Here is a 26,819-nt window from a genome sequence, read left to right as displayed (position 1 = left end):
GTATGTGACCTGTATCCCTAACTTGCATCCATCCAACCTACAGTAGCATAGGGTCTTTATTTTGTGTAAACCCTACCCTGCACACCCTGAGTTCCTGCGCAGAGCTGCTCGGGAAAAGGACCGGAGCACCCCAACCCTGCTGCCTGCAGCCCACCACGGCAGATGACCTGCCCTCTCTATGGGGGCATGCTCTGGCCTTCCCTCAGCGCTGCTGCACCAACAGCAGCTCCATCCTCTTTCATGCAAAAATGTCATGGAAACGTGGTACGCATGGTGCACACCTCCCCAGTGCCAGGCCACCACCGAGGTCTCACTGCAGGAGCCCTCTCCATGCCAGGCCAGCCCTACTGTTTAGGTGGGAGAAGAGTCACAAAATCAGTTGGCATTAATGAATTTTACTTCATAGATTGCATACTGTGTGATTCAGTGTATGATTCAGAGTTACATAACATTTTAAAAAACAGAGAAGACTTGACTCATCCCAGTGCAAGTTATTTTTCCTCTGCTCCACAGTGAAACTTGTTTGGCCACATTTAGATGTTCCCTTTTGTTGTCCTTACAAAACTGCTTCCTCTCAGCTGCTCTGCTCTGCCAAGGACGCGCCACATTTCATAGATTCACAGAACGGTTTGTGTTGGCAGGGCCCTTAAAGCCCACCTAGCTCCAGCCCCCTGCCCCGGGCAGGGCCACCTCCCCCCAGCCCAGGTTGCCCAGAGCCCCGTCCAGCCTGGCCTTGAGCCCTGCCAGGGACGGGGCACCCACAGCTGCTCTGGGCAGCCTGGGCCAGCGCCTCCCACCCCCACAGCACAGAATTTCTTCCTTTAACCTGACTGTCCCCTCCTCCAGCTGCAAGCCATTCCCCTTCAGGCACTGGAAGCTGCTCTAAGGTGTCTCCGGAGCCTTCCCTTCTGCAGGCTGAGCAACCCCAACCCTCAGCCTGTCGCACACCAGAGGGGCTCCAGCCCTCCGAGCATCTTCCTGGCCTCCTCTGGACCTGCTCTGGACATTTCAAAGTGGCTTCATACTGAGGCCAGGGTGAAGGACATAGAACTGCACACACTTTGGGGAGGAATCAATCAGAAAAGACACACACACCCCCCCCCCAGTTTTCCTTAAGTCTTGTGGACTGTCAGCAACCTTAAAAAAGACTGCCAGCTACTGCTGCACCTAGGCCTAACAATCACGCCCAAGAACTTCCGAATAAAAATTGGAACAGAATCAGAGCAGAACACCAGGTTCTGCTGGTTTTGATTGTGTAAGAGCAGCAGAGGTGCTGGGAGCAGGGGTAAAGGCTCCCACTGATCCAAAAATCAGTGTCTGTTTCACCCTGCACTGCTGACTGCAGCACAGAAAACCAGGGTACAACAGTCTCAACGCTGCAGTGCTGCAGTTTGCGCAAGGCAGCGGAGTCTGTGTGTTTACACACTGGAAGGAGGAAGCAACTGAGAGAACATCTGAATTATGAAAGAAAACATACTGTCAGTGCAAAAGCCTGATACTGATGTTGTTTTACTGCCGGGCTTCTTCGCTATACTTCTTGTCAGTGCCTTGAGCTCATCTAAGAAGGTCTAATGTGGACATGAGACCCAAGAAGCATCATGCTGAACCAGGGCAAAGCGGCCACCTGACTGGGGCAGGAGCCGGCACCTGATGGTGTCAGGACACAACCCAGTCAGTGCTGGGTGACCTGCTGCAGTGCTGACCTCGTCCCAAGCTCTCATCACTGGAGATCGACTTGAACTAGCACCATGAGGTCCCAGATACTCATAAAATCTGTCAGCTGTTACAACTCTAGCAGCTTCTAGCCAATGAAACTCTTAATACCTTAAAAAAAGGGAAAAAGGGGGGGGGGGGAATCTACATACTACATATAAAGATGAAATTCAGAATAAATGAATTACACATTTAATAAATTCAACACCGATTGTATCAGAAGGAAATGACCTAATGCAGAACCTTTCCTCATTTATAGGCTTCCAATGAGCAAAAGCTGCGCTGAGCTGTTCTGCCTCAAACAGCCTATCTGCTGATACAAAAAGCTTACCGACTGTCTTACAGTACATACTTTCTACTCATTCCTCCATTTTGTTAGATTATGCAGATTGATTTAATGAAATCACTCAGAGGAAACTTACTGAATACATTTTCAGCAACCAGAAAGAGTAATGAATGAAAACAATGGCAAAAAGATACAAATCAAAACAGTGAAAGGAAACCTCATATACGTCATGTAAAAATCCATCCAGTTCTGATTCCAGCACGGTTTGCCTTACCTGCCTGCATCTTGGTGCCCCATGCACACGTTCATTAGCGCATTGCAGACAAAGCTGTAGCGGTTGGCTGCGTTGTCGCTCAGAATCTTGCCCAGCATTGAGTAGTTAATGCTGTGAGCTGAGGGATTCTCAATAAAATCTAGCATGAACTCTGGGTCCCACAGTAAATTGGAATTCGAAGGCTGAACATTGCTGTATATTGTTTGCTTCACCTTAGAACAGGCACTACTGAGGAGAAAAAAAAAAAGAAAAAAAGAAAAAAAAAGTTGCCAAAAAACGTACTTTGCAGGAATGCTGTGGAACATGCCATGTGGGGTTGGAAAATCCTAGTTTGGTTACCGTTCTGTACACATTTTCAAACTCATTTCTGATAAGGAGCATCTACCAGAAAATAAGGCTGAAACATCAATTTCATTCAAGTTTTCCTGCAGATAAAGTCTCAAGCTTCCAAGATGCTTCTATGGCATTTCTATGACTGAAATCGTGAGCAGCTGGATGAGGACCACACACTCTTTCCTTCCTAGCAATGACTTCCTGGAGCATCAGATGTGAAATGTAACAGTGCTTCATAACGCTGCCCCCCCTCTTTATGTGTTATGACACAGCGAACTGCAGTGGCAGTAAGAAGACTTAATTAAGGAAAAATGAGAAAATTTATCTAAATTAAAAATTTCCATTTAGTAATAATGTGACATAACAGACAGCTTTTTGAAAGATTAAATCAGTAAATGGAGAAGGTAACAGCTTGACATTAACAGTTACGACAAAAGGCTAAGAAATATTTCAGGCTAGGAATACCTGTATGTTAATGGGCTTTCCTCAGGGGGAAAAAAAAAGGTGTTAATGAAGAAGACAAATTTCACACACAAGATGTTCTAAGGGGCATTTCTCTCAAGCATTGGGTCTTACACCACAGCTGGAAACAACATCCACATGTACAAACTTCAGTAATTATCCCAGCTGGGAAGACATCCTCATTACTGAAAAGATCTGTCAATTGAAATTAACTTAAAATACATTAAACCTTTGGAATTTCTTAGAACTCCACTAGCGCCTGGATCAAAAGACAGAGGAAGCACTGTGCTGCCTGGAAGACAGACGTCTGTGACCTGAGGAAGGAGCACGATGTGCACAGCAGCGCCTGGACGCAGGGCTTGGAGGGCAGCCCTGGGGCCCTTGCCACTGCGCTGCCCCTGCACATGCTGCTCCTCATTGGGATGCTCCAGAGCAGGAAGAAGAGGCTGTTAGCAGGATAATTAATCTACAAGAAGGGTAATTAATGGCCGATGTTAACCCTTGGCTCTAACAGCCAGTGTGACAGCAAAGAAAGAAAACCAACCAGTGGAAAACGAACAGCCCATACCCCAAATATCAGGCACTATTTAAACGGGCATCCTGGGCACACGTACATCCCCGACACTGCCACACCACAGCATTTACCTGCACTTACCCCACGGGTCACAGAAAGAAAGGCCCCAAACCCAAGCGACACAATACTAAGTATGTGAGCAAAGCTGCCTCTGAAACTGTACTTGCACAAGGAGTAATGGTGGGGGAGTGGTCAGAAAAGAGATTTAGGGGGGGGGGGGGGAAAAGTGAAGGAATGATTTAGAAAAAGGAAGTTTAGCAAATGCAACTAAATATACCGAGCATACTAAACCAAAACATGCAGCTCACTTAGTAAAACACGGTCACAAGAAATACTGCAGATGACATCAGGAGCCGACTGTGAAGCACTGCAACATATGGAAGGTAAGTCTCTAAATTTGACCATTTATGACCTGTACTTTATTGTCACTTTAAACTGTCTTAGAGAAATAGCTGAACTTACAGCATGCTAAAAAGGAACCAAAAAGGTTGCCATGTACAAGTTGCCAGACAACTTGTTTTGGTTTTGTTTCAATTGCAGCAAGGAAACCAAGAAGAAAACAAGCGTAGCACTATTATCTTACAAAAAGCTGTTTAAAAAATTAATACATAAATTTTATTACCAGTTTTCAGAGAATTTCTAACTCCACTTGGCTGAAAAAGGGGGTTTATTATTTAATATAGGATTTAATACCCTAAGTATCTCTGTATTACTAAATGATGTTTTTATTTGCTACTGTTGATTAGTATTAATAAAAATGTTATTTTTTATTGTGTTACTGAACTTTAGGTTTTAAGCAGAAAAATGAACATAAGACTAAGACACTACTGTAGTTCTTCTAATTTTTTTTTCTAGCATTCCTCTTATTAAATGCTACTGTTCCCATGTGTTTGTAAACCTATTAAAATATTATTACCGAGAATTTTTTTCCTGCTCCCTATATGAAATGAAAACCACAAATCTGAAACATGCAAACCAAAACCAGGTATATAAACTAGGAGGGGAAATAGTAACTGAAGTGGTTTGTAAGTCTCACAAGACGCGGGTTTGCATATGAAAGGTTTCCACTCCCCCTTTAAAAAGTAGGAGCCAAAAACACAGCATATGGGTACCTAAAATATTTTTTTAATTTAAAATCAAGGAACTGAACAGTCGAGCAGAAAACTTCACAAACTCAAACATGTTTGTGCCTCTCCCCACATCAAAGGAAATATTTAATAGAATATTACAGCTGCGTCAGCTAAGATTTTGTTATTTTTCTACCCAACGTTGTATGTATTACAGCCAATTTGCTGATGCATTATAGGAACCAAATCAGTCACATCACAATCTGCAAAAGCAAAGGTGTGTGGAGGTGGGTCCAACGCTGCACGGCACAGCTGCCCCAGCAGCCCACTGGAGCTGGACGGCCCCCGCTTCCCCATGCCTGCTCGCTGCACCCCGGTGCTGCTGGCTGAAGCGCCCCACTGAGCTAACCACAGCGCTGCAAGGAAGGCTCAGCCCCTGCTGCTCCACAGCAGGTACCCACTCAGAGCGAGGACTTCGCAGGCTCAGGACCACACACTGCACTGCCACACCGGCACGGGCAATAGAATTGCACCAGTAAAGGTAAAGCAGCAGAGGCAACAGCATATGTTGGCAAGTGTTGGAACAGGCTGCCCAGGGAGGTGGTGGAGTCACCATCCCAGGAGGGATTTAACAGACGTGTAGACGTGGCCCTTAGGGACACGGGTTAGCGGTGGGCTTGGCAGTGCTGGGTTAACGGTTGGACTTGATCATAAAGGCCTTTTCCTATCTAAACGATTTGACAATTCTATTTTCCATGGAAAGCAAACCAAACTGAAACCACAGCAATCTACATCAGTATACAGGCTAGACAGCGGTGAGAAAAATCCCATTACCACCCACCTGAAGAGGTCTCCAAACTTGCTTCTCAGGTGGCTACAGGACACATACAGATCATAGAGGTAAGCTAGAATACACCTTTCTGGGGACGAACACTCCGAGGGATTAACGACGTGCTTTACCACTCCGCACAACCTGCAAAAATAAAACCATTTTGAGTTTGTTGCAACACACCTTAGCGTGTGTCTCATTGTTACCTATCACACAAACCCCACCATTAGCTGGGCAATGTGATGACAGACAGGCTAAGGGGACTCACATGAAGCTCACCTGAGCTCGCTTACAGCCTTCCAATAGTAGTGTGACAGTCGGTCTCACTACTGAACCTAACCCCATTTTTTGTTTAAGAGAGAAGACCAAAAATACTTTTTGGGAAATTGTAGCTGCCACAAACCCTTCAAAGACTTGTGCGGTTTGCTCCGAGTTGAGGATGAGGCAGGCATGGTAACGTCGCAGCACGGCGACGATGCAGACGCACAGCCCCGTTGTGTAGCTTCCTGCCAGGCTGGATGACTTCAGCAGCAGCTCTGCCTCCACAACACTCAGCTCGTTCAACAGCTGAAAGTGCATACACAAAGTCAACGAATTTCCAAATTAAACAGGTAGAGTAAGCGGAAAAAAAAATAAAGGGAAAACTATCTGGCAAAACAAAATTAAATTCCTTACTCACTAGAGAACAAGGGAAAGAGGGAACAAAACAAACTGCTAAAGTATAAGAACTGTCCCTCAGAACTGCTCTTCAGAAATACATGGCATTTCTGGCACTCAGATGCTTTACTGTGTAATATGATGGTTCTGTCTGAAACAGTGAAGCCCATCCTAAAATGCTTTGTGCTAAAATAATGAGAATTTTATAAATTTTGAAAGACTGAAAAATAAAATACATCTATTGATTCTCTATAACTGTCAAAGTAAGACAGAAGGGAAGTATCTGGCACTCTGTTTCAGAAGTCAGGAAACCGGAACAGATAAAAGCACATGGCAGCAAATCAGGAGAATTTGCAGTCCATCTCCTGGGTTTTTTTTCTGGTTTTACAGAAAATGTATCACAGCTTTATCCTGATGTAACCCTCCCAAAAAATGAACCCTGTTTACCTGTATTGCAAAGTCGATCAGTCCATTGATATTCAGCGCTGGCTCCATGAGATCAAAGATGAGTTGTATATGGTGAGCCAAAGGAAGATGATATGATGTTCCCGAGGCAAAACTAGTTATCTGTTCAAGAACGTTACTGGAGATCTGTGAAAATAAATGTTGAGAAGTCACATGGTGACTGAGGGCTTCTCAAATACACTAGTGCTCCAAAAATCCTGTTTTCTAAGCGGCAATAGCAAGTGACAGCATTTTGCAGATAAAAGCACTAACAAATAGTACATAAATATACCTATTACTCTACTATCCAGCAAGTCAGTTGTAATGCCGTTCTATTTTCAAAATTGACAGCAGAAAATGGTGTTCTGCTGCTTTACAGCTGAGTGTCAAGCTGTTCTTAACTTCTACAATACCAATTTTTATTCTGTGGAGTATTCTGCTTTAAAGAAGAGGTAAAATAGTTTTTCTTTTCCTCTTACTGCATTGTAATTTTGTTATTGATGGTTTTCAGATAATTAATAACACATTATCCTGCAAACAAAACATGTAATAAATTCATTCAAAAGACTAGATCCAAAGGTGTCTTACAAATTAAGTATCAAACATGTACCTCTTTTTCTTTTTCTTAAATATACTTTAAAACAGTAACACCTGGCAGAGTGATGAAATCCTATGCTGATACATTCCCACACTTACAAGTTCTACTATAAACCAGGAAAATTAGGCTTGTCATTTAAAACAAATTATTTATGTTTTCCAGGCAGCCACTAATACAGCTTTTTAACAGTAAACATTGATGATAAATTCTAGTATCCAGAAAAGAATAAACTGTATTATCTACCAGCTTCTCAAATAGACACACTCAGTGTGTTGCACAAAAAACACAGAGTTCACTGTCTTTATAAACACAGATACAGTAACATATCTTACACATACGCAAGAGATTAGTTAATTAGTACCTAATTTACCAACAAGCCTTAAACAATGCTGTTAATGGAAATTTATGTAAAATTTATTTCAAATTTTCCATTAAAAAAATCTTGACATCTACAATAATTCAGAAAGCTTCTTGCAAAACAAGCAAGCATCACCAGCCCCACCCCCCCAGCAAACACACACAATCAAACCCCCACATATCTACTGAAGCAGGTATTTTAGAATACCAAGGCAGCATTTTTAATCTTGCCTTTGAAGAAACACTGCACTGAAAATTCTTGGTATATACAAAACACTTCTCAAAACCTAGATTTGCTTCCTATTTGGTACCTCTACAGCAGAATGTAAAAGGCTACAATTTTATACGAGGGAAGTACCTGAGATGTCACCTGATGTTGATCAAAATAGGACAGTTGCTGTAGTTTTGTAAACACGGTCTCTAGGGTTGGAAATGCTTCTTGTTTGGTCTTCCTGGCTTTTTGCCCTTCATCCCCAACTTAAGAGATAAAAAATTATTTTGGTCATTTTATATTTAAGCAGGAGCCCTAGTAGTTTCGCATTATTACCAATTTAAAAGACAGCAACACTCCTCAAAAGCTCGTGACTACATAAAAACCTATTTGCCTCAGTTTTCCATAATACTCAGGACAAATATTTGCCACAGCATGTAACAGCATCAAAGCTACTTCGAGGTTATTCCAATGCAAAAAGCCAACACCCAAGAAAAACTGAAAAACAGCCATACAGTTTTACTAGGAGGGTAAGGAATATGTATCACTCACTGGCCAGCATCTCATTTTCCAGGTTTTAGCCTAACGCAAGTGTTTACAGACAAGTTGTTATAATGGAAAATGGGGATTTCTAAGCAGAGTGGCCCTTGGCTGCCCTGGCGTGGCTGGCAGACCGCACTTGGTGCTGCAGGACTCTGTTCAGTACTTCACCCAGTGACCGTCAAGGGGATGAAAGCCAAATTACATGACCAACATGCACGGCTCCAGACAACTTGCCGAGCACCTCACAGCTCCTGTGATCTTTGCTACAGGCTACCATACAGCAGCATTAAAGCATTTACCACCCATTTCAGTAGTACTCTTCTTATTCAGAATTTTGAGGATGTCTTTGGTAATCTTCTTCAGCTGATGCCTCGCTTCATCACGCTCCTTACCAACGCCATAAAGGAGAATCATGCGCTGGTTACACTCATGACTTGAAGATTCATCCTGAAAAAAACAGGTCATGAGTGAAGTAACTTTTTTCTGCTATCACCTGCAGAAACCCAACCCAAGTTGCTCAGACTGCAATAAACAATAGCTAACTCCTCGTCACAAGCAGGATCTCCTGTGGTTACCAGTGTGGAGGAAACAGTGCCAAATGAATTCACTAAAGAGTAGGGTAAAAATACAGAGGGAAAAAATGTGATCTGATATTATGAATCCAGTATGTATCTATAACAACTGAGACAGAGGATGCATACGGGTGACCCTCCTAACTGTCCCCTAGACTGATATTCAGTAGCAGATTAGTAAAATGAAGACAGATGTCTAGAAACCGTGTGACATTTCTCTTATTATGTACAAGTCAATTGAAAAAAAGATGCAGCCCAACTCCTAGAATTCAATTTTGTACATCCCAAAGAAATTGAAATACATATAGTTTATTTAAATTGCTTATATTTAGTCTTTCAATAAAATGTATCCTAAAACGTTGATGCACCGTATATAACTTAAAAACCTGGAGCACTCCTCTACAATTCATATAAGGTATAAATATTTTGTTCAGTAACATACTTACCTTTTCCAAACTAAGCAAGCGCTACATCTTCCAACTACTTAAAAAGTTCTTAAGAAACAAGGCTGTGTACAAAAATACTACTAAAGAATCACAAGGCAAAATGGCAGTAGACGGGACTGTAACTCTGTGCTCTGAAAGTTGCATGGTCTTACAAAACACACGCTCTCTTTTAAAAATAGTGACTCCCTTAGTAGGTCAAAAGCAGGAAGTAAGCCTCTAATGATTTTTAAAATTCTGTTTCTCTCTCTTCTAGAGGAAACAAAAGCAGAAGCACTGACAGTGTCACCTGGAATTTGCAGCTGTCTAGCTAAGAAACCAGTTCAAAGTCGGAGGAAGGTCTAAGTCTCCGCACTGGGATGCACAGCTGCTCCTCCAGTCTCTCCTTGCTCCGAGGGATTCACGCATGAACGCTCCTGCAGGCCTGCATGGCGAGGAGCTAGCGGAACTGCGAGCAGCCTCTCTCAGCAACACTACCTTCCCACCGCAGGAGCCACCCAGGCATTGCATCACTTCTCAGCAGCACCCTACGGTAATCTGCTCTTTGATTTTGGCTGGGGGGAAGGTGTCTGATTTGTGCATGTTTAGGGAGTACTTACTTCATTAGGGTCAGACTTGGCAGCTGAATCCGTGATGTGCTTCAAAGCATCAGACAATTTATTTCTGTCTTACAGACAGAAATAAAGCCTTGGAGCTCTGTAAGGAAGATGTCAGGGATGTCTGGGAACTAGCTGACAAAGCATGAACTCCCCCGAGTGCCTTATTTTACAAAGGCAGAGATAATACAGAAATATAGCAATTTTTACAGTTGCATCGCTACACACCTGAACGTTACTCCTTTTGAAACGCAACACTGACCAATTCAGCGTTCCTGCCTGGCTTTCCCAGGCAACCGGGCTGCATCAGACCTGGTCTGATCAAGGTTTTTGGAGTAAGAGCAACAGTTTTCAACCTGGCCCCTGTTACCAGTTAGGCAGATGTCAGCCTCCTGGTGTTTGTGGGCAACCAGCCAACGGAGGAACTCTTGGTTTTGTGGCCAGGGTGGGCTCGGAGGGGCACAGTACTATGCAGGGGGCTCAACAGCACCTTCATGCAGGTGATCGCTGCAAAACATGGGAGGCTGCTGCATGTTGGCTCAGGTCAGTGAAGCTCTAAATTTATTTGCAACACACACAGCACCGGTAAAGCAAGCGATTTAGGAAAATGACAGGACAAACTGTCACATTAGAAGTAAAGGTATCCATTAATACCTACATAAATGAAGCTACAAGTATCTTCAGACCTTGCTGGCAAATGTATAGCCACTGAAGTAGCAAACGCCGTTAGCTGCCCTAGTGCCAGTACACAGGGCTGAAAAGCCGGTACTCCTCTCCCACTTTCTTCCCCTTGGAAGCAACAAACGGTGACTTTGTGGGGTGCCACATCCACCCGCTGAATACCCGGGTGAAATGGCGGCAGCCTGCAAGCAGCTGTTCCCAGGTCTGAGCAAGGGCAGGCAGGGGGTGGCAGGGATCAGCTTCAAGGACAACTAAAAGTGAGGCTGAAATAACACCACTGGGAGAGACTGACAGCCAGCCAGGCTGAAATACAATAAAAAGGGGTATTTGATTCCTTTTACTTCAGCCCGGCACTGTTACATCCCCAGTCAAAAGGAGTTTAAATGCTATCCCTTCCCGTGCCCAAGAAGATGCCGAAAGGGGCGTTTCTCCTTCCTCCCTGGGAGGAGAGAGACAGTTTGGGCACACGTGTGTCAGACAAGCGAAATCACAGCCCAGGCCCCCAGGCACAGCCGCACCGAGCAAGAGCTGTGCCATCACCTACACGGTGATGGGAACAGGCAGCGTGCCGCCAGCCATGCCGCCCCCCCAGCCCACCACCGTGCTGGCCCCTTGCCCAGCCCTGACTGCAGGCCTCGGGGAGGCTGCGCGGGCAGCTCAGGAGGTTAGGATGGAAGCTTGGGAGGTTGGGATGGGAGCTCGGGAGGCTGGGATGGAAGGGCACCTCAACATTTCAGCCAAGGAAGATGAAACCAGGCTACCTTACAAGCATGGCAACATCTAGCACTCTTCTCCTGTAGAAACCTGACATCCCCAGCAAAATAAAACACAACTTACAGCAGTCAAGATCCCCACAGAAATGCTCCCAATGCAAAAATTAAGAGTAAAAAGGTTGAAGTCTTATGACAGATTAACTCATGATTTCATTTTTTTGTTTTTACAGGGAGAGGGGAAAAGACAAAGTGCAAATGAAAGCCACAACCAGTTTCAGCTACTCTAGAAACAACAGCAACTGCACCAGTGATAACAAAATCAGTCAAGTAATTTTTCCTTTGCTTTACACAATTCTGTTCCTAGTGGGTATCATCATGAACAGCCTGGCAATGTGGGTCTTTTTTAAAATATCCAGTAAATCCAATTTCATCATCTTCCTGAAGAACACTGTCATTTCTGACTTCCTCATGATCCTGACTTTTCCATTTAAAATCCTCAGCGATGCAAAATTAGTATCATGGGTACTGAGAGGATTTGTGTGCCAGGTCACTCAGGTTGTATTTTACTTCACCATGTACATTAGCATTTTGTTTCTTGGTCTAATAACTGTTGATCGCTATCAGAAAGCCACTTCACCATTCAGAACATCAACACCAAGGAGCCTTTTAGGTGCTAAGATCCTGTCCACAGCAATTTGGATATCAATGTTTACTCTCTCATTACCCAACATGGTTTTAACTAACAAGAAGAAAACACCCAAGAGCGTAAAAAAGTGTGCCTTCTTGAAATCTGAGTTTGGCTTAGTCTGGCACGAAATCGTAAACTATATTTGTCAACTTATCTTCTGGGTTAATTTAGCAGTCATAGTTGTATGCTACATACTTATAAGTAAAGAACTGTACAAATCCTATAAAAGGACAAGATGCACAGGAAAGGCATCCCAAAAGACTGTAAATCTGAAGGTCTTCATAATTATTGCAGTGTTCTTTATTTGTTTTGTGCCATTCCACTTTACTAGAATCCCCTACACTTTGAGCCAAACAAGAGACGTTTTTGAATGCTCTGCTCAGAACACCTTGTTTTACTTGAAAGAGAGCACGCTGTGGCTGACATCACTGAATGCTTGCCTAGATCCATTCATATACTTTTTCCTTTGCAAATCATTTAGAAAGTCCTTGATAGACATGATGTGCAAGCACACAGCATCATCAGAACTCGGAGCACGGATGAAGGAGCAGAACGAAGGAGATGACACAGATGAGACGCCGCTCTAGAGCTAAGAACCACCCATACCTGTTCTTGGCGGGCAAAAGCAGCACAAATTCCGCAAAGAATATCTAGAGTCACCAACTTCCTTAGAAATTGTCCTACAGATGAAGCACAAGCACCCTGGAACCAACATCACTGGTTGCAAAAACTAGAAAGCTTGAATAAAACAAGAGCACCGCCTGACCACCACCTCCACACCTGTCAGAATTGCTAGGAAAAGGTTTTAACTTCTAGTTGGAGCTGTAAGGAAAAAAATTAAACCTGAGTCATTAAGTACTACAGATGAGATTATGAACTGCAAAGATTTTACAGAAATAACTTAGCTTGGGCCAGAGTAAAATCCATGACAACACAAGATCTGGAAAATGCAAACAAAATCCACAGTAAACGTGATTTTTAAATGCAGGGAGTTGTCACCTTGTATACAGCTGGCAGACAAACAGAAATATAGGACATATAGATAAACCGTTTATCTTTGCAGATTTTTGATAACAATAAAATTTTGCTTATCTAATTATATGCTTGCAATTCTTAATCCATTGATCAATAATTAATAGTTGTATGTCAGAGGAAATTATTTCATAATCAGGCTTATCTTGATGTGAGTTAAATCTTCAAATACTTTACCCTGCTATATGAATAAACAAAAATGTACACTTTTATAAAGAACAATGTGTAATATTAGAAAATATACAAATACTATTTACAGAATACTTAGGTCTTAGGGAAAAACAGACTCACTATAGTAAGATCTTTACTGATTATTAAGGGAAGCTTTTTTGCACTACACAAAAAATTTAACCACTTCCTTTTTTTTCATTTGGGAAAGCTGAAAAAGAAAACCAGGAATGTATTTTCAGGTACATAACATTTTCAGGAATCATAACAACTACACATGAAAAAGACCCTAGGCTACTGCAATAAATTATGCTTCATTTATCATCACTGCAAAACAGCTCCAATTCAGAAATACATTTCACCATCATGCAAGAGCTCAGTCCTGGCAAAAGCCATTGCCTGTCGACCCTTCTCTGGTACTTATCTGTGCCTGGCAGCGCACTGGGTGTTTTTACAACGGATACCCAAATTTCCTAAAAAGCTGAAAGACAGTTCACTTACTTTAGCACTCAGCCTTACAGTTTATGCATCTCTTAAAACCTGCCTGGACAAATTAAATATTTTACAAAACATTTTGTGCACTGCTCATTCTGGTATATACGCCGACACTAATTACAATCAGTAACTGGGTTACACTGCAGAAAACAGGGCACCATTATTTCCCTGGAACTGGCGCTGCTGGTCACCGCAGAGCGTGCTCTCCACAGCCAGCCCCACGGAGCCCAGGACTGATAAACTCCAGCTGATGCCCCCCACCCAGCACTCATTCCCCCCATTTTTTGTACCTAAACATGGAGAGAGAGAGTAGTAATTATCTAGCAGCTGCTTTTACTGATCAGATGAGCTGTTCGGACAACAGATCCTACAGCCACCTGCGAGCCATCCAGCAGTCACTGACGGGATACTTGGAACCTGCCTCTGGCAGCTGGGAACAGCGCCAAGGGGCCAGTCTGGGAGAAAACATGGAAGATGCTGCTTTGGACATCAGTCCTGGGGTATTGCAATGGACCCTCTCAGCTTTGCAGAATCCCTGCTGAATGAACAGAAGTCGGGGCAGGCAGCTAGGGACAGCTCTCACTGATGACAATGGCAAAGGTGACTTTCATCCCGGCCATCCTCAAGGCTCTTTGCTTTCTGCCAGCCATTTAATGACAACATCAGCATGCATACCTACATTAACCACAACGTATATGCTAATGCACAAACTTACTGTCAATACAGCTGCAGCCTGAGAACCCCAAAAAGCAATTCATGTCTGCCCACAAAGGGATGGCTTGAACGTGAGCCATTTCCTGCAAGGCAGCAAGGAGCCAGAACCCTCCGTCACATCATTTGACAGGAAAATAAAAGACAAATCACACGACTAAGTTAAACTCATACAAAAAATTCTGTTTACAGAGAAATGTACTAGATTCCAACATTATACATAATAAACACATAACAAATACAAAGCATACCATGTAGCAACAGCCTCTGCCAGACCCAGAAAATAGCTGTAACCAGCACGCTGTATCACCTGGCTACACTGACAACAAAATAAACCAAAAGTCCCATTCTGGAGATCAAAAGTCAAGCTCAGGTTTATGTGTCAATATTAAGAGGCCACAGAGGGAGGGGTACAATTTCTGAATATGGTGGCGCACATGATTTTGTAGCTGAGTGACCCACTGTAAGGATGACTCTGACCTGATTCTCTGGTCACACATTTGTTGACTAGTGCTGTCCAGAACAGGGGAGCGCACACACACAGACAAGGGCTCAGAGCTACATTTGAGGATTATCCTGGAAAACTGTCAGGAAACACTCTGTGTTTGTTCACCCCACATCTCTAAAGGAGCCAAATCATAATGGCACATAATGGCACATAGGTGCCATCAGGTCTGCCTCACACAAACCAAGAGCTGGAAAACGTGCCTGTCTCAATGGATGTGGTAATTTTTTTTCTTAGTATAGGAGAAAGCAGTGTACTTTCTGACAGAGGGCAAAAGGGAGAGAGAAAAACAACAGCAAACATGATTAACTAACTCGAGTGATACATGAAAATGAGGAAGGAAACAACATACCACACCAACAGAAAAAGTCTCGTCTTTCTACACATTTCTCCATTCTTAATACTTTGCTCGACGCTTCTGTTGGCAGAGGAACAGCATATGAACCGAAGACAGCCAAACACACTCTGAAACAGTTGCTGCCAGGTTTGCTCAGGTACTTGCATGATTGCAGCGTTCACGTGGTGTGATGGGGCACTCTGTCATCTGCCTTTCAGATGTAAGAGGCTGATAACCAGCAGTGTGCATCTTATGCGTTACTTAAAATTGTGCTGAGAAAGGAAAAATGGAGTATGCTTGGTAAGAAATACCAGGAGTCGCTTCCCCAGAAGCACCTTGCTTTTGGGACACAACTGTAAAATTTCTGTTTAATGTTAAAATACATTTCCATGTAAATGGTGCTCTAGGTAATATGCTGTTATACCTTGCTATCGTATTATCTTAGGCCTCCATAATGAAAATATACCATTTTAACTTCTCACTAGATGTTCCTTTGTAAACAACTTAAACTTAGGCAAAGATTTACATTTTCTATGAACTAGACCGGCTGATTTCTATTGAATGCACACTCAGGTTTTGTGCTTATTTGTATAAACTTGCCAGTCACTCTAAGAAACATGTAATTTTAAATATAGAATGTTATATTTTATGTTTTCTCTCTCTTTTCACCCAAGTCTATTGCAAACAATGGGAGACATCGCAAATGAGAGTATTGTCAGTAACTCCAGTGGAGCACCCTCCTCCACACAGCAGTGCCACCGAGACACCACGATCACCCACCTCGTCTTCCCAGTACTGTATACACTCATCTTCCTTCTGGGACTCGTACTTAACAGCCTGGCTTTTTGGGCTTTCTTCCAGATTCCAAGCACATCAACTTTCATTGTCTATCTGAAAAATATCTTAGTTTCTGATTTTATAATGACCCTGATGCTTCCTCTGAAAATCCTAACGGACTCTGGCCTGGGACCATGGCAACTCAAAGCTTTTGTCTGTCGCTTCTCAGCTGTAGTATTTTACAATACCATGTACATTAGCATAGTGCTACTCGGACTCATTGCTTTTGACAGATTTCTCAAGATTGTGAGACCTTTTGGGAAGTTCTGGGTGCAAAACCTGACCTCAGCAAAGATCCTGGCGGGTCTGGTCTGGCTCTTCTTCTTTGTTCTCTCTCTGCCTAACATGGTCTTATCAAACAAGAAAGCAACACCCCAATCAGTGAAGAAGTGTGCCTCACTGAAGAACTACTTTGGACTCAAATGGCATGAAGCCGTCAATTATATCTGTCAGTTTATTTTCTGGACTGTTCTCATCCTCATGTTTCTATTTTATATAATTATTGCCAAAAAGGTATATGAGTCTTATATAAAAACACGGAAGAAAAACAACAAAAGTGAACAAAGGATCAAGGGAAAAGTATTCATCATTTTCACTGTGTTTTTCTTATGCTTTGCCCCCTTTCATTTTAGCAGGGTTCCCTATACTCTGAGTCAAACGACCACCCACATGGACTGTCGTCTGCAGAACCAGCTCTTTGTTGCGAAAGAAAGCACTCTGTGGCTGGCTGCCACAAACGTCTGCATGGACCCCCTGATATACATGTTCTTGTGCAAACCATTTCTAGAAAAGGTATTATGCAGGAGAATAAAGACATTTCAGAAAACAGTTCATACAAACCCCACAACAGAACTGGACACACGAACCTCTGCTACCGAATCTTGACTGCAGCTTCATGCTCTACAGTCTCTGCATATTCATAGAGAACTTAAAAAATACTTTATTTCTGCTGTGGAAAATGAAAAGGCAGTTGTACTGTAATATTAATACTTAATAAAAATGTCAAAATGGAATTTCCTTATTTACTCTCACTGCTCAGTCTTTATAGACAAAGAACTGTCACTGCTGGCCCTGATCAAACACCGATCCCCCCCCCAAACTGTGCTCTCCTGCTGACACCATCACTGCTAATCAAATGCTGCAGAAGCCCCGCTGTGTCGTGGCAGCACCTGCCCAGCCCCAGTATGGTTGCATGCATGCCACACAGCGCCGTGCTACCTCAGAGTCACTCATGTGACTTCCAGCCATAACCACGCCGGTCTGAACAGAAAACCAGCATCGGTGATGCGTAAAACTACGGATGATCAGTTTGCAGTCTCGTGTTGCTCTGCTGCCTCTGCAAAGCGAACCAGAACGGAGTTTTTTCCAATTTGGTCACTAATTCGTGTCCACGTCACAGGATACAGACAGACTGTAGCCCATGAATTAAAATACCTTCCTATAACCTAAGCCAATCTACAAAATAATTCTATCCGCTTTAAACAAGAATAACTTACTTGTTAACACTTAAGCAGCTTACTGACTATAGCTGCTTTTAAGGATGATTTGGCTTTAATTGGGATCAAACCCCAGAGCTGTTAACTTTGTATGTCAGTAATTCTTACGCTGGGTGTCAGCTCAGCCAGCACGTCACAGGGCAGGGAAGAGGAGGAACCATACTTGACAGAAGGAAGAAGGACATGGTTCCTCCCCATCCTTACCCGCCTCTCTCACACATAACTGCTTTCCTACTGCCTACACTGTTTCACCATCCTTCCTCTCCATCCTCAGCGGGGCTTTGCGGGAGGGCACTGCTGGCAATACCCCAGCCCCCAGAGCACACTCCTCGCCCAGGACAGCAGAGAACCCAGGATTGCTCCCCTGCCACAGGCACCCCAGAGCTGCGTGGCATTCACCTCTATCCCACCACTCGCAGAGAGGAACACCCAGACATGTCACCCTTGGTGGCACGTTCCCCATTCCCAGTCCCATCCACAGGCAAAGAGAAGGCAGCAGGCAGCACTGCCTCACCCTCCTCGCCCAGCAAACCCTTCTCCACCTGGCTCACTGCACTACCCGCAGACCTCTTCCTTAGCTGTCCTACAGGGGAAGTCCAAATAGACTGTGCCTAAAGAGAAATGCCTTTCTAATCACAAATCCTGGGATTTATTTCACTATTTTAAGACGTGAAAGAGATACCAACCGTTTACTGACTCCAACTCTACAAAGCATATAAAAAAACCCCACAAAACTGTTAAACTTACCTTAGCCCTCAGCAATCATAGAACCACAGCATGGTTTATGTTGGAAGGGACTTTACAGCTGCTTCCTTGCTTCTCAAACATGTTGCTCCTGCTGCTTGTCCCCCGATATACCTGCCACCCCAGATGACTACCTCTGCACACTGCTCAGGTGACGTGGCATTGCAGAAGGGACCTCAGGGAAAGCATCCCAACTTGCTCTTTTCCATCGGCCCTACTGCTGGCTGTAGCTCCCGTCACCCCCTGCCCACTGCCCCGTACCTGGGCACTCAGCTCCTGCTGCTCTGTGACACTGCAGAGCCGAAGCGTGCCAGTCCCCAGCACCTCGCTGAGGAAAGAGCCACGTCCCTTAGGAACAAACTTCACCTCTTCTCAAGCTCTCCTGCCAGCTTCATGCCTCCTCACAGGTGCCAGATGCTTTGATCACCACTTGATTGCTATTTTTAGAAATTAAGTATTTACAGCAGCCTAATACAATCACGCCGGTTGCTCCACACAGCCTGTTTTTTTAAAAACTGTTCTTAGATTACTGTGCATTAATTACATCTGCCTTTGGGATTCCCCAGCCTCTGCCACACAGGTAGATGTATGTCTTATTTAGCAATTTCTACTCACTCAATCTTCTCCGCTAGGCACATTACATACTTTCTGTAACTGTAACACCCTTTTACAACTGGAAATTGAACTAATCCCCAGTCAGCTTTCAGTTGGGTCTGAACTTCCCTATAAATCAACCTTATCTCAAACGGTGTTTCTCTCTCTCAGGATTAATTGCTATTCAGGAATTAATTCCTCTCTCCCCACACATACACAGTGTTTAACAGGATTAACTTCACTATTTTATTTTAGGTACATTTTTAGCTGCTAAAATAGTCAACACTTCAGCAACTGCTTAAAGAAAAGTATGAGGAGCCTGAAAACGTTTCTCTAAGCCTGTTGATGTAGCACAGCAATTAATGTAGTGACCAGAGCTATACATCAGGAGAAGATGGTTTGTAAACCAGCTGTAACCTTCCACCAGGCAGGTGCCCATGGAAATCTCTGTTCCTGAGCTTTGGGCATAATAGGGAAGAGTTCAGCACGAAGCTTTGCAGCTTGGTCCTCCCTCTTCCAAATGAATCACACCAGCATAGCTGCTATGAAGGTGCCCAGAACTCTCAGCATGGACTTGTATCCAGCTCTGGATTTAAAAGTGGAACTCTGGGCCATTTTTGTGGTTATTACAGAGAAAGACAGTAAAATAAAATGAGCAGTGTGGCAGCAATAAACTATGAAAATGCTGAAGAACAGAAAACTTACTCCGCCATGGAAGTTTGGGGTTTTTTTTGTTTTCTCATTCCTACTGCTTATAACACCAGGCTCACTTAACGCTGTGCATAAACACATACTGGCATTACACACAGTCAGAATTACGTACTAGGAGCCTGCATGTAAGGGTGGGTGTAACCACAAAATGGGCTGAGTTGCTCCTTAAGTAAGGGGTGTGCCAAAGGTTTCAGAGGAGTCTTAATCATCTGTTTTTCAGCTGCTGCTTCTTAGGTAGGTAAAAGGCAGCCAGAGTTACTAAACTCTGCAGCACAGAAATGCAAAGTGACTGCAAGAATAGAACATCTGGTTGATCTACTTACAGGAAAAAAAAAATTTCCCCTAAATTCTAACATTTGGGATTTTGCACTTTTTTCTGCACGTTTTTAGTTCCCTGCCTCCAGATGGAAGTAAGAATCCTAACAGTTAAAATGCCTCAAAGTTTAGGTCTCTGATTTTTAAGCCTCAAACAAATAATCAAAGCAACATGTTATATTTTACACCTGACCAAAACGGAGACATGTTTCAAGAACAGACTTCCCTCAGAGAGGAGGAAGCCATCAGCCTAGACCACAGGCAGAGAGTACCAGAGCATTCTGCTCTTCTGGGCCCTCCAAATTTCTTTAGTGCAGTCATGGAATTTAGGTAATTCAGTAAAGTTTACAAGTGTATTCAATGCAACAGTCACAATTTTTCCAAAACGGATTTTTCTCCCCACTTAACTTGAAAAGGCTGGTCCTGACACTCAGGAGCTGCTGAGAAAAAAACTCTTGCTTTTCCTAGATTCAGCAGTTGGACAAGACAGAGCAAATGCAGGTAACGTTTCCACATGTGTGCTTATGTGTGCTTAATCCGGCCCATCACCACCATGGGGCAGCAGCAGGGCTTTTCCTTTCCACATCGAAACGTTCACTTGCTTGGCTTTGTCTACGCTCCAGACTAGAAGCAACAAACAACCTAGAAACTGGAAAACTGGCACCAGGGCTTACACTTGTTCAAACTATTGACACTTATTGTAAACATTTTTACAGGTTGTTGGGTTGCCAGTAGGGGAACTAAAGGGCACCAGGCAGCCAAGTTTTGCAGCAAATCAATCCTACTTGGGTACATAAAGGCTTAAATACATTTCTTTGTATTTTTTATTTTACTTGTGTTTCAGAAAAGGGAAATGCATTATACTTTTGCCTAATACATGCACCATCTAGCCTTCTGAACTTTGTATCAGACTGCCTCTCCAGAAGGACAGCAAGTTAATTCCTGAATGCCTAAAGACAAATTCTGCACTTCAGAATGCAGACTACGTGTCCCGACTCTGGCACAGTGATACACATTCCTCCATCAAGGCTCCTACAACCCTGAGCACTGAGAAAACTCTCATAACACACAGCAGTACTGCAATTAATTAGAAATGCAGAACAACCATTTGCATCATGACCAAGAGCTGGGAAGCCAAGTCAAGCAACAAAGATGCTACCCATACGATGACACGCAAATGCACAGAGCCCGCAGGTCGCATGTGAAAACTAAAGACACTGCAATAGACCTAAGCCTATAGACAGGATCAGCCAGCCACCGTGTGTAACTTCAGGTTACCTAGAAACATAGCATGAGGACCTCAAGGATGGGGGGGCAGGAAGGGAAGGGAAGAAATGAGTCAGTTTTTAATTAGCTCCATTCCCCCCTCCTTCCCTTTTAGTGACAGCCACCAAAACAGTGATTGAAGCAAACCACCTAAGGAAATGGGAAGTGTCAAACTCCCATGAGCCAATTTCATTGACAAAAGCACCTCCATCTTGCACATCTGAAGATACAACGCTGGAGGAATCCTCCCAGTGTTGCAAGCTCTGATCTTGCTACCACTTTTCTATGTTTGAAAAAAAGAAAAAGCCAGTCTTATATTATCCAGGTGGCTAATCTGCTTTAAAATAACCCTGTAGTTCATATTGCTAAATACGATAGTAAAGGAGTTTTAGAATGAAGCAACACAGTAGTTGTTGCAATAACGTTGTTCAGGCTCTTATGAAATCTGAGAATTGCTCTCTAATCACCAGAATACAAAAAGGGATATCCAACCTTTAAATAATGTGAACAACAGTAAAGTTCTAAGTTAGCTTTCAACTTTTCTTTACATCAGAGCTTCACATTTCTTTTGCATTGTTTTTATGACAAGCTCCACAGCATTTCCTTTTCAAGTGCCAGCTAGTCCCAACTTGCTCCAGCCTGAGAACAGCCAAACATGTTTGAGTTAAAAGCCTGCTAGGGGATGCTATGACAGTGGTTTCTAACCCATCAAGTTTTACTGATACACCAAATACAGAGATTTTAAAGAAAAGTGAATGTGCCATTGCACCACATCAAAAAACCCAAAACATTCTCATGTAGATTTTAGGAATCTATTTAGCATACAGACTTTGGTATGTGTACTCCATTCACAGAGTACCAACTACTAAACCCTTGGGTCTCTGTAAGAAATTCATTTGTATTTTTAAAACATTTCAGTTTTCACTTCTAATGTCTTCCCTTCTTCCCCACCACATGCCCTGCAGCACTGCTTCCTAGACCCCAGCCTAGGACAGCACCAACATCAGAGGTGCCTGAAGAAGAGCAGCGCAAACCGAACCATAATGCTGTTGTGTTGTGTCTTGACCGAATTCTGCAGGACTGAGCCCAGAGAAATGGACGCATCTGCCAGCACCTCCCCTGGGTCAGAATCATGCCCCACTCCAGGGATGCAGTACAGCACCATGCTTGGGAGTGCATGGTCTTGTGCAAAACACAAGTCAAGTGTGTAACTTTCAGATTTAAGTGTTAAAACTGCTGTTTATGATCTGTCTGCAAATCTGCTTCCAGCCCTCAGCCACTGCACTTAGACTTCCCAGTTCCCAAGCCGCTGGTCCCAGGAGTCTGCTGTTCCTCAGAACAGAGGCAGAAGCCAACAGAGCCCCGGCGGAGGGGCATGCTGTCAGGCAGCCTGTGCACAGCAACACTGGAAGCAAGACCAACACAGTGTGAATGCTTTGTTTAGTGTGCAAGCTGTGAAGTCTCTGCTCCTCTAAGGACCTCTGACACTGGAATTTTGGGCTGTCCAGACATCCCAGAGAAGAACCATCTATTATGAGGTATGTCAATGGAAGAGAGGTTGATTTCTCCTGCAAATTCTGCAGTGTTTCCCCTGAAATGTCAGAGGGCTTCTCTTCAGGAAACCTACCTATGTGACCTACGAGTGGATGTCCACTGTTGCATCTGGATGTGTGTTCAGATGTAGCTTGAGAGTGACGCTTTTGGAAGATGGGAACTTCGAAGAGTCTAATTCCAACCAATTCTTGAGAAGCCAGCACAAGAACCCACCTTCACACAATTCCCCCACATTCAGAGACAGGACACAGCTTGACAGCACCAGACTGCGAGCCCTGTTCACGTCGCTCATCTCCACGGCCCACATGCCTGATGGCAGCGAGTCACTTACAAGCCAGCCTAATCTCCAGCTGGCTCCTTGAAAGGATGCACTAGCCAAGAGGTGAACCGAACAGCTTCAGATGGGCAACTGGCCTGAGATGTGGTGAAGATAATCTGTGTGCACAACAGCAGCCACAGACCGTGACACTGCACAGCTACGCCCAGGTCTGGGGTCCTTTGCACAGTCAGGCCCCACAGGATACAGACGGAAAATCACCACTGGCAATACCCACAGGAAAAGACCAAGAAGTCACCTTGTCAGAGCGTATATTCACAGAGCCCTAGCACACATACTGACAGGTCTAAGTTGCAACAAAACCAAAGAATAGACTCTTTGGCCTATGGCTGTTTTACCAGTGATAACGGGAGAGGAGACCACAGTGGTGGAAAAGTGGTGAAAAAGGTAAGATGCAAAGCTGAGCATAAACAGGTCTGACTCCCAACATGTGGTGTCAGGGAAGAGATCTGAGAAATCCCCAAAAGAATAGAGAAAGAGATTTAAATGAAATCCTCTGAATTCTCAAAAGGAAGGAGATGAGGCTAACCCCCAAAATCAGCACAGAATTTGCACTGCACCCTGTCCTCAGGTAAACCAGATCGTACTGAAAGTCAACCAAAGAACTCACAGTATGAGGCCCATCAGGAGCACAATGAACAGAGGCAGATGTTCTCACAGCTCTGGAGCCTCCCAGCTACTGCAAAGCCATGGGAGAAAGGCAGAACGAACAGCCTTGTACACTCCCCAGAGGCAGAATGAGGTCTTCACTTAACGGAGAAAAAAGACAGTGATTATTACAGAGACAGGAGATTAACACCTTAAGAGACACAATGCTGAGAAATGAAGCTGTTTGTGCTGTTTGCATGGCTACGCAGTGAGCTGTACCATACCTGAGCTGCACTAACTGAGAATAGCACTTACCACCATAACCCAGGGTGGCTCCCACTGCTCTCTCCACGGGATAACTTCTCAACTAGGAGGAGCAGCCTACAAGGCCAACAGTCAGGCACATACTCCTGTCTTACACAGGCTTCACTCAGAACAGCAAACTGGATCACCACAGGTAACGTTAGGGTGGAAAATGATTGAAAGCCATGGTGGAGGTGAACCAAAGAGTGGAAGGAAAAACAGAAGGCACTATTAGCCTAGAAACAGGACAAGCAGCTGGGAGGGGAACAAAACACAAGCAGCTGCTGCTGGAGCACAAGGGACAGTTGAGAGAAGGTGAAATGGTGGCTGGCACACACTGCCCTACATAGCCATGTGCAAGGTCTGAGTTCATCAAATCTCCTCTCCCTAACTGCAGAAAAAGCCTTCTGCATCCTCAGGTGATGCGATGTGCGCACTCCAGCATGTGCATGCAACAGGGACCACCAATTAATGTCAGAATATCCAGCTCCTGAGATCAGTTTGGCAGCTTGTAATAATAAAGCTGAAAACGTATGACAGAAGTATAACACGTGTTCCTGCTGGCTTCATTTGCATTAGCTGGTTTGCCTTGCAAAAGCTGGTCTTCAAAGATGAGCTGTGTCAGAAGTCTCCTATGATCAGGGACTGTACCTGATTCAAGGGAGAAGTCCTGAGGCAAGTAGGAATTTTACAGTCTGCCCACTAGCAGAAATGTGAAAATTAGTACCAGGCTCCCCTAGACACATGGCCAGAGGAAGCTGTTCACAACAACGAAGGCAGTTGGTAGGTCCTGCTCTTGCTCCTCACAAGGCTCCACGCAGCTGTCAAGGGCACCTATGCACAAGGCTATGCAGTTTCAGGCAAGGGCACCTGGGGATTCAGTCCCTCAGATCTTTGAGGAAAAAAGAAAGAAAAAAGAAAAAAAAGAGCGTATGGAGAGGTCCAGGCAGAACAGACAGAGCAGTCTGAGAGAAAAGTGACTCTGCAGCCATTGCACTCTTGTAGCATTAAGCTTATTTTTTATTTTCTCCTGCAAGTTAAATGAGGGAGAAATAAATCTGATTTCTTTTTAAGAAGGTGGCAGAAATGGTAAATTCATGACTTCGTGCTCTACTGACACAAAGCAAAATTCTGTCCTGAGGTAACTACTGCCATGATTATTTTGATGCTGTTAAGGCACTGAATTATCTTACTCTAAATGTGTGTGCACCCAGGACCACAGACAGCCCGACTGCAGAAGTCTGTGGGCTCACAGAGTCATGAAGAACACCTTCACGACAGCAAAAAGCCTGCAGTAAACACAGTCTAGTTATTTTAGCTTAAATGTTTAGCTACAGATTTAACATTTTACTTTCATCCTACAAGCTATTTAGAAGAGAGAATCTGTTCAAAGTATGTTAAAGATGTCTAAATATAGTCAAATTAATAATTGACATGATAATCTCAATTAGCAGATATTTGCATCTATCCAGCACAAGATTTTTCAGTATCACATTGAATTCACATTCACCCTGCAGCCAAAACTGTATTAACCGAAAGGCACAGGCACGGTTGCACAGGTTGCTGTAAAACAGAACTTGAGACTGTTTGCAGCGTCTCCCTGCATGAAGACTGCTGCCTTTAACAGGCACTAACCCACCTCTCAGGTGAATCACTGTCTGCGTCCTGGGCGCCCGAGCTACTCCGGAGCCAGGAAGTGAGCGGGAGTGCACCGCTCACCTACCCTGGCATGTGAGTCATTCCCAGGAATGAGAAAGCCAGTTGCTCCAGTTGCTCCTGGCCAGGGGAATTCTGACTCTCTGATCAGGTATCGCAAAAAAAGCCATCGGAAGCAGAAAAGCCTACTTCCAGATATGGTTTACTTAACCACCTTAACGCAAGAAATACTCTCATGCCTACTGTAGTTTCAAGAAGCGTTCCGGAGGTGTCTAAGGCACTTTGGAGATGCAGCTCAGACACAAGCAGAAGGCAACAATGGCGACAGGTAAGTGATCTTTGACCATCTGAAAAGCATTTGATAAGTTGTTCTGTGAATCGTCTTGCTCTTAATCACCCTCAAGTGAAAAGAAAACAGGAATTAAGATACAGGTGCCGAAAACCAGGCTTGGAACCGTAAACTGAATATCAGATCAACTAAAAGAATGAAAGTTCTCAAAATAGCACAACTTTACTAACCTTTTATTTATTCATTAAACGTTACTCGTTATCTTTTTCCCAATGGGAAAAAAAAAAAAAGAAAAAGTTTTCTACTAATCATTCCTTCTAAGATACGAATCGAAGTGCAGGAGGGTTCATGGTTTCAGTAACTTGCTTCCTGGCAGAGGTTAATTCATATAAAGTTGAGATTCAGTAACTATAACATCTGAATTTGTTAGAAGAGGTTTGTACTGTATTCCTTTTCACCTCTTTCAGTAAAGGAAAGCATACTTGAATTCTCTTAATTATATTATACAGAATAAAGGTTCTCTTCCTTCATACTTCACTCAGATCATGTTAAAACTTGTCAGGTTCACTGGAAAAACCACATAGCTCCGAACAAACAACTTACAAACTATACATCTGATTAGTCTCAAAGTTTGGGAAAAATATATGGCGCTTTCAAAAACCTATGTCATTTAGGGAGTCTTTCAGATTGAAAAGGTTATTCTTAGTTAGGAAGAACTGAAAGCAGCAGTCCAATTAAAGTTTTTGTATGTTAAAAAATGACTTGCCGTTTGTGCATTGTAAGGACTATAGACACCTGCCTTTACCTGTGCTTGGTCTGGAAAATCTGGTAGCATTACCC

At 43.6% G+C, this 26,819-nt stretch overlaps 3 protein-coding genes across 14 annotated transcripts in view; 2 read left to right on the top strand and 1 right to left on the bottom strand.

The window, feature by feature from the left end:
• MED12L (mediator complex subunit 12L) overlaps nucleotides 1–26,819 on the bottom strand; it is a 150,764-nt gene that overhangs the window by 36,987 nt on the left and 86,958 nt on the right. For 11 of the 12 annotated variants that reach the window (XR_013931798.1, XR_013931799.1, XM_080410154.1 and 8 more), the window contains 6 exons: nucleotides 8,648–8,795; nucleotides 7,953–8,071; nucleotides 6,643–6,786; nucleotides 5,942–6,105; nucleotides 5,551–5,682; nucleotides 2,274–2,501 (listed from right to left, as the gene is read on the bottom strand). Coding sequence is in view for 10 of the 12 variants with exons in the window: in XM_080410154.1 (XP_080266280.1) it covers nucleotides 2,274–2,501; nucleotides 5,551–5,682; nucleotides 5,942–6,105; nucleotides 6,643–6,786; nucleotides 7,953–8,071; nucleotides 8,648–8,795 (935 nt within the window). In the remaining 2 variants the exon portion in view is untranslated. The remainder of the gene's footprint in view (nucleotides 1–2,273; nucleotides 2,502–5,550; nucleotides 5,683–5,941; nucleotides 6,106–6,642; nucleotides 6,787–7,952; nucleotides 8,072–8,647; nucleotides 8,796–26,819) is intronic. The other variant, XM_080410157.1, reaches the window with a different exon arrangement.
• Nucleotides 11,609–13,813, top strand: P2RY12 (purinergic receptor P2Y12; the record flags this gene model as incomplete). The annotated part of the gene is made up of 1 exon (XM_080410298.1): nucleotides 11,609–13,813. The coding sequence occupies one exon, from the start codon at nucleotides 11,609–11,611 to the stop codon at nucleotides 12,626–12,628; it is 1,020 nt and encodes a 339-aa protein (XP_080266424.1). The 3' UTR covers nucleotides 12,629–13,813.
• P2RY13 (purinergic receptor P2Y13) lies at nucleotides 15,965–17,141 on the top strand. The gene has a single exon (XM_080410297.1). It carries the CDS (start codon nucleotides 15,977–15,979, stop codon nucleotides 17,009–17,011), a length of 1,035 nt encoding a protein of 344 aa, XP_080266423.1. The 5' UTR covers nucleotides 15,965–15,976; the 3' UTR covers nucleotides 17,012–17,141.

The sequence above is a fragment of the Falco punctatus genome (genome assembly GCF_963210335.1).
Source record: "Falco punctatus genome assembly, chromosome: 13".
Lineage (NCBI taxonomy): Eukaryota > Metazoa > Chordata > Aves > Falconiformes > Falconidae > Falco > Falco punctatus.
The sequence above is the reverse complement of the archived record's forward strand: the minus strand, read 5'-3'. Positions and strand labels throughout refer to the sequence as shown.